This window comes from Bos indicus, chromosome 9 (genome assembly GCF_029378745.1).
Source record: "Bos indicus isolate NIAB-ARS_2022 breed Sahiwal x Tharparkar chromosome 9, NIAB-ARS_B.indTharparkar_mat_pri_1.0, whole genome shotgun sequence".
Lineage (NCBI taxonomy): Eukaryota > Metazoa > Chordata > Mammalia > Artiodactyla > Bovidae > Bos > Bos indicus.
The window spans coordinates 34,728,451-34,743,923 of NC_091768.1; the positions used below are offsets into that span (position 1 = coordinate 34,728,451).

At 38.6% G+C, this 15,473-nt stretch overlaps 1 protein-coding gene across 2 annotated transcripts in view; it reads right to left on the reverse strand.

Annotated features, from left to right (window-relative positions):
• Nucleotides 1–15,473, reverse strand: part of NT5DC1 (5'-nucleotidase domain containing 1) — a 111,871-nt gene that overhangs the window by 16,749 nt on the left and 79,649 nt on the right. For both annotated transcript variants that reach the window (XM_019967176.2, XM_019967175.2), the window contains exon 7: nt 4,334–4,508. In XM_019967176.2, coding sequence (XP_019822735.1) covers nt 4,334–4,508 — 175 coding nt within the window. The remainder of the gene's footprint in view (nt 1–4,333; nt 4,509–15,473) is intronic.

A 15,473-nucleotide genomic window follows, 5' to 3' on the forward strand; every position in this document is an offset into this window, starting at 1 on the left:
TAGTCTTATAATATGGTTATTTTTGTATAATAATAAAAATGTTTTTTTTAGTCTGTATTTAATACTATACTAAGGATTATTTGGGACAGCAAAGGGAAGATAATTTTTGTTCCTGACAGACTCACCATTACATTGGGGAGACAATATTTACTCAACACTTCAGAATACTTTTATAACAGCAGAACTGTACTACAGAGGAATTCAGATATGGAGAAAAATTCTGGTAACCTACAATGAATGTAGGTCACCAATGAAAAAAAATACTCCCGAGTGTTTACTCTGAAGCATGGTCCTGGTACCAGGACACAAATGTTCTATAGAAGGCATTTACTTCCCAAGGCACCTGGGACTGCAGCCTTAACTCACTTCAAGGATCCCATCCCTTAATATTAATAAGAAAGCAGAAAACCACCAACAGACTGTAACTGTACCACAGGTCAGTCTGAACCTACATGTGCTGAAAAACATGGGAATTAGGAAACTAAACCAGTCAGCAAGGGGTCAGTCTGGAGGCTAAATTTTGCTTAATACTCACAGCAATTCAGTACAGTGTCTGATAAAATTTGAGGAAACATTAGGGCAAATCTAACAGCCAATTTCAGAATCTAGATCTGACCATGGATATTCCCAATATGGATGCCATAAATGAGTATTAATGCTTACTAAAATTTATCAACTACTCTGCCTAATACTTTAACCTGTATTATGCTATTTAAATTTCCCCTAACACCTATGAGGTATTGCTGTTGTTCAGTAGCTAAGTCATGTCCAACTTTCTGCAACCCCATGGACTACAGCATGCCAGGCTTCCTTGTTCTCCACTATCTCCTGGAGTTTGCTCACTGTCCCATTTTTAAGAAGATGAAATGAAGGTTCAGAGAGGTTACAGAACCTACCCTGGGTTACAAAGTAAGTTGCAAGGCAGGGCTTGTGCCCACATCTGCCTTGAGTCTACACATTTATACTGTCTCGATGTTCATGGATGTCAACCCCACACCTGGATGGGTAAATGGTGAAGTGCCTGGCTCCACAGGGAAATTGCTGCAGGGGGGCTGTATTCCAGGTGAGTGTCAGGGAGCATAATCTGTAACTCAGTGTCCCTCAAGAATCACCCAGCAGCGTGTTGTTCAGCCTCCATATGTTGGAATTTTTAATAGTTTTTCTCCTCTAATTGAGATCTAATCTTACTGCATTGTGGTCAGAAAAGATGCTTGGAATGATTTCTATTTTTTTGAATTTACCAAGGCTAGCTTTATGGCCCAGGATGTGATCTATCCTGGAGAAGGTTCCATGTGCGCTTGAGAAAAAGGTGAAATTCACTGTATTGGGATGAAATGTCCTATAGATATCAATTAGGTCTAACTGGTCTATTGTACTGTTTAAAGTTTGTGTTTCCTTGTTAATTTTCTGTTTAGTTGATCTATCCATAGGTGTAAGTGGGGTATTAAAGTCTCCCACTATTATTTTGTTATTGTTAATTTTTCCTTTCATACTTGTTAGCATTTGTCTTACGTACTGTGGTGCTCCCGTGTTGGGTGCATATATATTTATAATTGTTATATCTTCTTCTTGGATTGATCCTTTGATCATTATGTAGTGACCTTCTTTGTCTCTTTTCACAGCCTTTGTTTTAAAGTCTATTTTATCTGATATGAGTATTGCTACTCCTGCTTTCTTTTGGTCCCTATTTGCATGGAAAATCTTTTTCCAGCCCTTCACTTTCAGTCTGTATGTGTCCCCTGTTTTGAGGTGGGTCTCCTGTAGACAACATATGTAGGGGTCTTGTTTTTGTATCCATTCAGCCAGTCTTTGTCTTTTGGTTGGGGCATTCAACCCATTTACGTTTAAGGTAATTACTGATAAGTATGATCCCGTTGCCATTTACTTTATTGTTTGGGGTTCGAATTTATACACCATTTTTGTGTTTCCTGTCTAGAGAATATCCTTTGGTATTTGTTGGAGAGCTGGTTTGGTGGTGCAGAATTCTCTCAGCTTTTGCATGTCTGAGAAGCTTTTGATTTCTCCTTCATACTTGAATGAAATCCTTGCTGGGTACAATAATCTGGGCTGTAGGTTATTTTCTTTCATCATTTTAAGTATGTCTTGCCATTCCCTCCTGGCTTGAAGAGTTTCTATTGAAAGATCAGCCGTTATCCTTATGGGAATTCCCTTGTGTGTTATTTGTTGTTTTTCCCTTGCTGCTTTTAATATTTGTTCTTTGTGTTTGATCTTTGTTAATTTGATTAATATGTGTCTTGGGGTGTTTTGCCTTGGGTTTATCCTGTTTGGGATTCTCTGGGTTTCTTGGACTTGGGTGATTATTTCCTTCCCCAGTTCAGGGAAGTTTTCAACTATTATCAAATACAATACAAAATAGTTTCAACTATTATCAAATACAATATAAAAAACCTCGAATAGCCAAAGTGATCTTGAGAAAGAAAAATGGAACTGGAGGAATCAACCTACCTGACTTCAGGCTCTACTACAAAGCCACAGTTATCAAGACAGTATGGTACTGGCACAAAGACAGAAATATAGATCAATGGAACAAAATAGAAAGCCCAGAGATAAATCCACGCACATATGGACACCTTATCTTTGACAAAGGAGGCAAGAATATACAATGGATTAAAGACAATCTCTTTAACAAGTGGTGCTGGGAAATCTGGTCAACCACTTGTAAAAGAATGAAACTAGAACACTTTCTAACACCATATACAAAAATAAGCTCAAAATGGATTAAAGATCTCAACGTAAGACCAGAAACTATAAAACTCCTAGAGGAGAACATAGGCAAAACACTCTCTGACATACATCACAGAAGGATCCTCTATGACCCACCTCCCAGAATATTGGAAATAAAAGCAAAAATAAACAAATGGGACATAATTAAACTTAAAAGCTTCTGCACATCAAAGGAAACTATTAGCAAGGTGAAAAGACAGCCTTCAGAATGGGAGAAAATAATAGCAAATGAAGCAACCGACAAACAATTAATCTCAAAAATATACAAGCAACTCCTACAGCTCAACTCCAGAAAAATAAATGACCCAATCCAAAAATGGGCCAAAGACCTAAAAAGACATTTCTCCAAAGAAGACATACAGATGGCTAACAAACACATGAAAAGATGCTCAACATCACTCATTATCAGAGAAATGCAAATCAAAACCACTATGAGGTACCATTTCACACCAGTCAGAATGGCTGCGATCCAAAAGTCTACAAATAATAAATGCTGGAGAGGGTGTGGAGAAAAGGGAACCCTCTTACACTGTTGGTGGGAATGCAAACTAGTACAGCCACTATGGAGAACAGTGTGGAGATTCCTTAAAAAACTGGAAATAGAACTGCCTTATGATCCAGCAATCCCACTGCTGGGCATACACACTGAGGAAACCAGAAGGGAAAGAGACACGTGTACCCCAATGTTCATCGCAGCACTGTTTATAATAGCCAGGACATGGAAGCAACCTAGATGTCCATCAGCAGATGAATGGATAAGCAAGCTGTGGTACATATACACAATGGAGTATTACTCAGCCATTAAAAAGAATACATTTGAATCAGTTCTAATGAGGTGGATGAAACTGGAGCCTATTATACAGAGTGAAGTAAGCCAGAAGGAAAAACACCAATACAGTATACTAACGCATATATATGGAATTTAGAAAGATGGTAATGATAACCCTGTATACGAGACAGCAAAAGAGACACTGATGTATAGAACAGTCTTATGGACTCTGTGGGAGAGGGAGAGGGTGGGAAGATTTGGGAGAATGGCATTGAAACATGTAAAATATCATGTATGAAACGAGATGCCAGTCCAGGTTCAATGCACGATACTGGATGCTTGGGGCTGGTGCACTGGGACGACCCAGAGGGATGGTATGGGGAGGGAGGAGGGTTCAGGATGGGGAACACATGTATACCTGTGGTGGATTCATTTTGATATTTGGCAAAACTAATTAAAAAAAAAAAAAGAAAAGAAAAAAAAAAAAACATTAAAAAAAAAAAAAGAATCACCCAAAGCTGAGAAACCAGAGACATGGAGGATGCCTGAAGGACTTGTGGTCTGTCCACAATATTTTCCAGAAAATCTAAAGTCCATCAGCTGTGAGCATACTGGGCCTGGCAAGACTGCTTTGCTGAAATGTACGTGGGGTATCTTGCTGTCAGCAGATGTTGAGGGCTGTTACAAGAAACAACCACGTGTCACTCAGTATTGTTTAATATAATGACATGGTCATGGCTGAACACTTAAAAAGGGCACTGGTCTAATCTGTTATCAGGATTTTATAAGACCATGAAAACAAAATGACTGACCACTTACCCAAGGATATACTGGCAGAGGAGTCTACAGTAATCACTGTGAGAACTGGTAATTAACATAAGGATTTTGCCAGCATTCTTTAGCTGTCGAAGCCACTTTTTTACTGATTCCGGACAAGTGTGTAAATATTTGCCTGGATCTCTTTTTATTTCTGGAAAATATATTCCACAGTTTTCTGAAAAATAAAAATATCACAGAGATTAAAATTTTTTTTTGATTCAGTGTATTCTCAAATAAGTTCATCTCTCTCAAATTATAAAATTAAAAGGATAAAAACTATGTTCAAACAATCTAGCAACAATGCCATTACTAACTTCTTGAATACTTACTGTTCTTTAGTTAAAAACATGATGACTGAAAATGTCAGTTGAAAACATTTTCTAGTTGTTTGACAAGTATTAAAACAGATAACATAATAAACAAAATATATCAGCACTTTCAAATCAGAGAAAAACTTACTGTATTTGAAATGTCAATAAATATTCTTTCAATCATTCAACAAATACTTGCTGAATTCAGAAAACAAACAAATACATTTTCAGATAATGCAGCAGGAACACACCTTGGCATGAAGCAGTGGAGAAAGGAGCTGTTTCAGGTTCTGTTTCAGACGGAACTGAGACTAGATGTCCTGGGTCTGTTACAGCCCTTGGGAGGCTGTGATATTAAATGGAAAAACAAGCCAGAAAAGGCAGGAAGGCAGTGTGACTGACAGAAGCTGAAGAACCTGAGTCACTGAGCTAGCCCAGCTCTGTTCCTCTGGGTCTATAAAGAGTCCAGGGGGTCAGCCTGAGCTCTGAGGCAGCTGGTGCCAACATTTCCAGAAGTCCTGGTCAGACGCACCCAGTGTTTGATACGGAGCCTTCAGAGTTATGCGTGCTTAGGCAGACAATGCAGGCTTGGTTGAAATGCGATTAGATTCATACAGCACTTTAGAGATACAGGTTTTGGGGGCGTGATAGCACTGGTAAGCACAGAAAGAGAACCTGAGTTCTTACTTTCCTTAACTGCTAGAGAAAAGACACGTGCATAGACAAAACAAGAAGTGAAAGAGCTTGTGCTGAATGATAAAATTCTGCAACAGACAGAGTCTATACATCTGTAATTCTGTTCAGTGTCATGCACTTAAAATAAGGGAAATGAAGTTTTACTTCAAGAACGTCAGGACAAGAAAGAAGAGTCTCTAGGGGGGAAAAAAAAAGAAACAAACAACAAAACCAGAAATGGCACCAAATACTGTTATCTGACTGCCCAAATCCACTCTCCCTCTTCTTTGCTGGAGAGCACTCTAATTGTGTTGGAGGTTTCTGAGGGGCTGGGTGCTTACAGAGGGTGGGTCTCTCTACCAGTCCAACCTAACAGGGTAATTCCTTCCCATGTCCTGGTCATGTGAAACAACCCAATTTAGCAATAGCTTAACCATTAAGGATATCTATTATTTGCAGCCTACAACATCTTTCTTCAGAAAATAATACACTGTAAGAATTATTCATAATCAGACCAAAATATTACTTAACAAAAGAATGAATGTTGTAAAATGAGAAAAACAGCTCTCAGAGTGCCAAGAACAACAAAAACAAACTTCGTGCCCTCATATTCTGCCCTACAAAGAACATGTGTTCTTGGATCTCTTAATATCCCAGAAGCTATGTAATGGGCCTTGAAAAAATTAAAATATATCTTCTGTTTTTCAGGGATGAGAAGGTACTAGTAAGAAAGGACTAACTTAAGAAAGAAAAAATAATATATTTAAATAGCTAAAAACAGAATAGTTTGATGAGTAATGATCAGAGCAATGGCAGAAGCTGTGTCTCCCAGAATTTACCTGAGGCAGTCATATGTAAGACTATTTCACCCAGAAAAACAAAGGCTTTTGTAGTGATATTATGGGCTGGATAACAAAAGATTTGTAGTATGTAATGCTGAAGATACTTAAGCATCTGTATTCAGAAACAATCGCTGAGAAAAGGCTATTTTTTCCTTAGCTTATATGTGCTTACCACACATGAGTGTGGTCAAAGTGCCACCTAGTGGTCAAAATGTAAATTACTGTTAAAAAGCTTTTCCATTTCCAAAAGAATTAAAAAAAATAAAACATACATTTAAACAGAGCATTTTTGAAATTCCTGCCTAGATTAATATTAGTTTCCCTTAGTAAGCCTAATCTAAAAGAGTGCAAACATAATAGTTTAGTTGGAGAAAACTTCTCCCTGAGGAAATAATGGAGATGTTCTCGCTTTGTCCACAAGCCAGAGAGAAATGAACAAATTAAAAAAGACAAATCCTGTACAAATGGATATGTTATGGTAGATTATGGGTTGCTCTTTGTATAAAAGGTCACTAACCATGGTTGGGGAAAATATTTTTCATCCCTTGTAACCTCAAATCATTAAGGGAATAGGAGGTATGTTCATGTAAATACACACTCATCTTTTAAAGTTTATTTTTACTGATATAACTAACACATAACACTGTGCAAGTTTAAGGTGTACAATGTGTTGACTGACATTTATACACTGCAGGGGATTATTACTGTATTTAGCCAACACCTCTATCATGTTGCACAATCATTTTTCTTTTTTTGTGGTGGGAACAATTAATATCTAATCTCTGAGCAATTCTGAAGCTTATAATTTAGTACTGTTGTCCATAACATATACCCATCATTTTTACTGAAATGGTCAAGCTATTAAACCAGAGGAATTTATGTTAAACATATTATGCTGGAATAATAACTGCTTATTAAATTATTTCCCTAAAGGCAGGGAGTCTGATTTTCTGTTTGACATTGAGCAATCATTCAATGAATGAATACTTAAATAAGTGGAGAGGCAGACACAGGAACATTTATGTTTATTTAAAGTCAAAGTAATGATTTGTAACATATAACCTATGACAAAAATTCTATTATTCATGTCCTATTAATGTCATCCTATCTAAAGTACCTTCCTTTCTATACCCCTATTGATAAAAATAATCATGTTTATTCTATTTTTATACTGAGAGATTTACACTGACTAGACAAGACAGGGAACTGAGACTGAGACCTAAGGTGGAAAGAAAGGAATGGTCCTGTTTGTTCTCCACTCATAAAGCAGCCTGTGTTTTCACTTAACCTCAAAAGAATTCCATTTCATTGCCATTTTATGTAACTCATTTTCCTGGCCTTTACACTCCTATCCTTAGATGCTGATATTTTCTGTATCCAGAGGGGATTAAAAGTAAAAAATTTAAAAAGCTAGTTCTAAAGAATAAAGGTTTCACTCTCCTATATTAAAAGTTCGGTATTAATGCAGTCACGGGAAGAACAGCGAAGTGCTGCGACAGTCCTTCGGGCAGAGAAAATGACCTGCACGCAACCACTGTAATTCAGGATTGAGGGACCTCTCGTGGTAAAAAAAAATAAGTACAACTTGAATATTAAAAATGCTTTTTTAGCTTAATAGACAATTGTGCCACATCACGATTTCTATCATCATGGAATAAGTAAGCATTTTCCTTGTTAACTATATCGCCAGTGTTGGTGTGACGTGTGGGTCGTGTTCTCTAAGCTGCCGTGCGGGAGGATCAGAGATTCTGGAATGCTATCAGCTCCACCATCAGCCTCCAATTAAGGTCTGTTATCATTTCCACTGCAGAACATAATTTAGGAGAGACTGAAATATTTACAACCTTTGTAGGTTATAGAAGAGCAGGCCAGTGAACAGCTAAAATGTTCAGCCATGAACTGTTTAAATGTATTTGCAGTAAGGGATGATACAATTTTCTGAAATACACATATACTATATAAATTTCTTTTGGCCAAGAGATACTGAAATAGTTTTTGAAGGATGAATGAGATAAACAATAGATTAAAAAATGTTCTAATTTTTTTGTTTGTTTATAGAAGGCAAAAGATGAGACTGAAATTTAACGTTAAAACAGATTTTCTGTTTATGGACCCTATATGGGCCCTAAATGGTTTGCTTTTAATATTTGTAAATAAATCTAGAATATCTAGATTGAGTATCTATGTACTAAACATAATGCTTGGAAAAGGACAACGAGAATTGAGAAATGAAGGGTAAAGGTATTGAAAACCATAATCTATAAAATTTACATGAACAGTGTTTGACTTCTATCTCTGTATCTGTGTCTTACCCCAAAGATTCTGATTTAATTGGTCCAGGCTGGAGCCGTGACACTGATATATTTTTTTAAAGCTCCCCAAGTAATTTCAATGTACAATTAGGATTAAGAATTATGGCTCTAAGCATAAGAACTAGAACTTTTGCTATTATTATCTGTATATCCTGCCTGCCTCATTGGGATCACTGGCTCTCAGAGAGCAGGGACTTCTTAATTTTATAGTATCTTGTTACCTAACATGAGCTACGTAACCTCACTGCTTACGTGTCTAAAACCTTGTTTTAAATTTAACTTATCAGGTGATCAGTGTCTGTTAAAGAAAAATAACATGTGCAGAAGCAGCAGAAGTCAAATGCTTCAAATCCATATTCAGTGCTGTAATTGTTGAATAATATGCTTTTCCTCACAATACCTACCGAAGTTTTTTTGTAGTGACTGAGCTGATGTTGGGCTTCCCTGATAGCTCGGTTGGTAAAGAATCTGCCTGCAATAAAGGAGACCCTGGTTCGATTCCTGAGTCGGGATGATCCCCTAGAGAAGGGATAGACTACCCACTCCAGTATTCTTGGGCTTCCAGTATTCTTGAGCTGATGTTATCTATGCTATTATCTGGGAACTGAGATTTTATATTGAGATAAGCCAAAAAAAAAAAAACAAACCCAAAATAAATGTCTTCCACATTGAGGTATAAGCATTACCTTCCTTTGTGGAATGTACTCTCCTCTCTCTGCTGCTTTAGAAATGCTTGCCGCTTGTCTGTGGAGCATTTCCCAACACCCTCACCCAGTCACACCACCTCTGGACATCATTCATCACACTGCACGATAATTAACACTTGTAATAAGTGTGTTTATGTATTTTTCTTTCTCCTGAGACTGAGATCTTTTAGGAAAAGAACTGTCTTTACCTTGGTATTTACATTCTCAACGTCAGGGAAACAGCAGAGGATGAATAATTGTAGAAGTCAGTCTGTGTGCGGGGAGAGCTATCAAGTGAGATTTATCAGGTGATCAGAAAAACCTGAGGCCGCAAACCACAGCCCGCAAGCTAAGAAAGGTATTTACTTAACACGGTTATAGAAGTATCTACATAAAGCCTATAATATTTACATGATCTGGTCCTTTGAAAAAGTTAGTTGATTCCTGAGACAGTATTTCATAATTTTAAGACAGTAACAATAAACAATAGTTATAACTCAGTTTTAGAAAATGCCAGCAAGACTAATGAAGTTGTTCATTTGAGAGATCCTGTTGAAAGGTTTCATAGTATCTCAGCAGAGTGACTATTAGAAGATCATGTGTGATAAAACTGCTTTCTGAAAGACAATATAAATACTTTTACGTATGTTTTTCACCATGACATACCTGCTAAGTGCTGAGTTGCTCAATCATGTCCGACTCTTTGCGACACTATAGACTGTAGCCCATCAGGCTCCTCCGTCCGTGGGATTTCCTGGCAAGGATACTGGAATGGGTTGCCATTTCCTGCTCCAGGGGATCTTCCTGACCCAGGAATCAGACCTGTGTCTTCTATGTCTCCTGCATCGGCAGGCAGATTCTTTACTGCTGAGCCGCTGGGGAATCCCTACTCGTAGCCCCGCAGTTATTTTCTGGCCTGGGTCTTCTAACAGTCTCTTCTACTGAAGCAGAGAAGGTTCTCGTCACTTTTCCATCTCGTTAAAACAAACCTAAATCTGCCTTTGCCGTTGCCTGTATGATTCTGATACACCTTATTTTTTAGTCTCTGAATAAAATATTTCCAGGTTCATTTGCTCTGCTTACTAATGGAGCAATTATAGCAAGGGCCACAGCAAGACACTTCTAGTCCAGGCCAAAAGCTTACAGCTGGTAATATTTTCCCTTGTTAAGGTCAGAGGAAGTAGAAAGATCCAAGAAAGGCACATGAAGACAAGATGACATCATCAGAAGGACCTAAAGAGTGTGCCACTGGGGATGAATAAAGGCACTTCTGCCTAAACGCACGCAAGTTAGCTTCACAAGACACAGGAACATTTTCCTTGGCAAACCGATGCCCCAGGTAAAACCTGGGACAAGTTTTAGGGGCCAGCTTCAAGGAGCTGCACTGTAAATTTTGTCTCAAAATATGTTTTTAAATGTATTTACCAGGCATGAAACCACCTTGCATGGTTTTTGTCTTCACCAGAGGACACAGACCCACATATTATTCTGACTTGAAACCTCCTATCTCCTCCAGAAGAAAGAAGATGGAAAAAATCAGAACTAAAACAGGATAGCTTGGGGCAAAGCAGGCTCAGAGAGGTGCCAATGCTTAATCCTTTAAAAGAAAGTTATAGCTGGCTTCTCTAGCTCTGAGGCACACAGAGATCAGAAACAGTAACAGGAATAAAGCAGGCATATGCCAGACATTGGAGAAGGTGATGGCACCCCACTCCAGCACTCTTGCCTGGAAAATCCCATGGATGGAGGAGCCTGGTGGGCTGCAGTCCATGGGGTCGCGAAAAGTCGGACACGACTGAGCAACTTCCCTTTCACTTTTCAATTTCCTGCATTGGAGAAAGAAATGGCAACCCACTGCAGTGTTCTTGCCTGGAGAATCCCAGGGATGGGGGAACCTGGTGGGCTGACGTCTAGGGGGTCGCACAGAGTCGGACACGACTGAAGTGACTTAGCAGCAGCAGCAGCTGCATGCCAGACATTAGGGTTCATTTACAATAAACATTTTGAGGGAAACTTCCCCCTACTGAGGAAGCCAGTGCTCAGTTACTTAACGATTCTTGAAACAAAAACAAAAACAAAAAACCCCCACCAAAACCCAAAAAACTGTGTTTCTTCCCACCTGGTTTTTCTTCTAGAGTAGGCAGCTTAACAGAATGCCAAGACAGCATTTTAGAGGGTACACACAATGCTCAATTCAGCTCCCCAAAGAACATAAATAACTAAAAAACCCCATTATGGGAACCTAGTCTTCATTCTACAATAATCCATTTTGAGCAGAGTGGAGAAAGCCTGGGGGCACAGCTGACCCAGCCTCAGCCACTAATATACAGCCTGTAGCCTCTGCATGGAGGGGGCAGGACCTCAGGTAGAAACTGGGGAAAATGGGCTGGAGGGGTTCCCAGCTGAATCACGCTGTGTTCCACTGGCTTCCAGACAATTTTCTACTTTAAGGAGTGCTTTTAATCTTCTCAGTCTCTCTTTTTCCTTCTTTGCCCTACCTCCTTCCAATTTGACTAATACAAATAAGTTTATGTATCTGGGGTATTTTTGTGAACTAACAAACATATAGTCATAGTAATATGACAACCATATATATTTTTAAAATACTTAAATAAGAAAGACTTCTAAAACTAAAAATCAAAAAACAACTCAGCCAGGTTAACATGAAAAAATCTTAAAAACAATGTTAAATATTCAATTTTATACATACATACATATATACACATAAAATTAAATATTTTGAAAGAAAGATATTTTTCTGCTTTCTCCACCACACTATCAATCTTAAGCCATTATTCAAAAACCAATTTCTTTTCTGCTTTTCTAAATTCCATCCTGCTTTTGGGACTCAACATAATTTCCACTTTTTCTACTTTTCAATCTGTCAGCTACTATATTCTAGTTTACATACTCCAACCCTTAGTCATGTATTTTTCTATATAGTTTATTGTGTAAGAAGTTTATCTTCTATTTAATCTCTATAAATCAAATTTCTCTGTGTCATTATAGTGACTAGCATTACAACAATTAGATTCTGAGCATAGAGCACATTCAATAAAGGTAATGTAATTAAACTTTCTCTTAAGGATGTTGAACATACTTGCTTGAAATCTTGGTGAGTATAAAGTATTATGTGATTCAATGAAATAAACAATTCCTTCCGTAGTCAAAGGGAACTTTATTTCTGCTCAATCTAAATGAGGCCTACTTATAAATTTTAGGGCTTTCCAGGCGGCGCTAGTGGTAAAGAACTCACTTGCCAATGCAAAAGACTTAAGAGAAACGGTTCAGTCCCTGGGTGGGGAAGATTCCCTGGAGGAGGGCATGGCAACCCATTCTAGTATTCTTGCTTGGAGAATCCCATGGACAGAGCCTGGTGGGCGGCAATCCATAGGGTCACGACTGACGTGACTTAGCATGCATGCACACGTAAAATTTAATTAAATGGAATCTCAAGACTAAAGTTCTTAGGAGAAGTAGTGCAGCTCTGATTGCTGGTATATATTTAGTGAGTATCACCAGTGTTTCAGAATAAAGCACAATAAATCTGCTATAAGCATAGAATAGTTCTAGTTATCAAGGCAGGGATCCTATAAGTGCACCAAAGTGTGTATTAGTTGCTCAGTCGTGTCCAGCTCTTTATAGCCCCATGGACTATAGCCCACTAAGCTCCTCTGTCCATGGGATTCTCCAGGTAAGAATACTGGAGTGGGTTGCCATTCCCTTCTCCAGGGAATCTTCCCAACCCAGGGATTGAACCTGGGTCTCCTGCACTGTAGGTAGATTCTTTATTATCTGAGCCACCAGGGGAGCCCAAGTTCCCAGAAAACCCAAATAAAACAACAATGTCCTAATCAAACTTTGTCACTATGAAAAATTATATTCTGACTTCTCTTGACCTAAGAAAAAAATCTGTTAAGAAACCATATGACATCAATGATCAGACTGTTTCTTTCTAAAGGAAAGGTGCTGTCAACATAAATCCAGAGAAGCAGAAAGCCTAGAATTACTCAATAACCAAGAAAGAAACATTCAAAATTCAATTTAAGTAAGGCAAATATTTTACTCACAGTATTTGGCAAAAGTTAGCAATAAACACCAAATGAGCTATGTGTACTAAATGAAGAAAAATGTGAATGAAAAGGAAATTGCACCTAGACCTCACAGATGCCCAGTAACAATTCCATTTATCTGAAAACTATGAGAAAGAAAATGTTTTTCCTTCCAGATAAGAACTCCATTTACACTTCCAAAGGAGTTTAAGTGTCTCGTGCCAGGAAATTAAATCATTATAGAACAGGGGAGGAGGGCGAAAGGAATTTGTGATTTTTCAGATGAAGTCTTTACGTAATGGCTCTTGCTACTGATGAAAGGAGAGCAGCTACTCCATTCTTACTGAAAAACCTTCAAAGGACAGAGCAGTTGTGTGCAGAGCATATCAACATATACCACAAGCACATTACAGGATGCAGGCCTGGGTGATCCTGGATGGCCTGATCTCAGACAGTCCTGATTCAAGTCTCAGTTGTGCAATTTGCGTGGCTAAGTGTCCTGGTCATTCAGACACTGTGTTGGCTTATCTGTGAAGTGATGATGATATTAGAACCCACCCGGTAAGATTATCAGGTGGATGAAACACGATAATGTATGTGAAACACCTGCTCAGTGCTTGGCACATGGTAAACACTCTCTGTGAGCCGCCCTGGCTTAAATATAGGCTTAAATCAACTGTGAAATCCCCCCGCCTATGGGCCATGTTGCATCAGGAGCCTGTCCCACAAGGGTTGAATTCATGATCACATGGTCAGTTCAGTTCAGTCACTCAGTCGTGTCCGACTCTTTGTGACACCATGAATCACAGCACGCCAGGCCTCCCTGTCCATCACCAACTCCTGGAGTTCACTCAGACTCATATCCATTGAGTCAGTGATGCCATCCAGCCATCTCATCCTCTGTCGTCCCCTTCTCCTTCTGCCCCCAATCCCTCCCAGCATCAGAGTCTTTTCCAATTAGTCAACTCTTTGCATGAGGTGGCCAAAGTACTGGTTTCAGCTTTAGCATCATTCCTTCCAAAGAAATCCCAGGGCTGATCTCCTTCAGAATGGACTGGTTGGATCTCCTTGCAGTCCAAGGGACTCTCAAGAGTCTTCTCCAACACCACAGTTCAAAAGCATCAATTCTTCAGCACTCAGCCTTCTTCACAGTCCAACTCTCACATCCATACATGACCACAGGAAAAACCATAGCCTTGACTAGACGGACCTTTGTTGGTACCTAAGTTCAAAACATATTCGGAAAAAAACTTCAAATGTTCTGACCAGGATGCAAGGCAGTGTCTCTTTTTGCCACTTCCAGAGAAAAACACAGGACTGAATGTCCACCACTCCATTATTTGACATTTCTCATAGCACTGGACAGACAACCTCGCAGACCACAGAACCCCATCTCCTCACTGTGGATACTGAATACAAGGCCTAGAGGCTGACTTGCCTGTCAGCACACAATGCTGTTATTATACCTTTCATTTTACTGTCCATTAATAAAGTAGAGAATCTTTTTGTATTGTTATTAGTCACCATCTTTCATTCCTTTTGCAGTTCTATCTATAATACACAAGGTTGGGAATGAAGCACTCACCAAAAAAAAAAAAAAAAAGTTTGTTGAACCAACTAGGTGAATTGAGGGCTATTTATGTCAAATTACTTGATTATAAAAATTCACCAAACTCACTTGGAGAGCACTTGGTAAACGCAAGTATTATTAACTCCTCAAGTATTTCTGATTCCATCAAATGCCTACAGGCTCACATCAGAGCATTATTCTCTCTTATCCAACTGTTTCCCTGAAGGACCAAAGGCCATTGTCTTCAAGGCATTTTCTAGATGGGCCTATGGAAAGTTAGAAGTGTGTACATTTGATGATCACTCTGCACGTATGTAGAACAAATAAATTGTGGTAGAGTCATACAACTGTGTACTACTATACAGTAACAAAGAGGAATGAATACATTATACAACAGGTATAAATTATAGAGATATAATGTTCAGGAAAAGAAGCCAGACAGAAGAACACAGATATAGCCTAATTCTACTTCTATAAAGTTAAAAATCAAGCAAAATTTATCTATGGTGTGAGATATCCACCCAGGCAATGGATATTGGCTAGAAGGGAGAATGAGGAGAGCTTCTAGGGGACCAGAAATTGTTCTATCAGCTGAAAATATGTTCATGAATAACACTATTTAACAACAGTACTTATAAAAAACTGACACAACATTTTCATGACCATAAAACATAATATAAGAAACTGAGTAG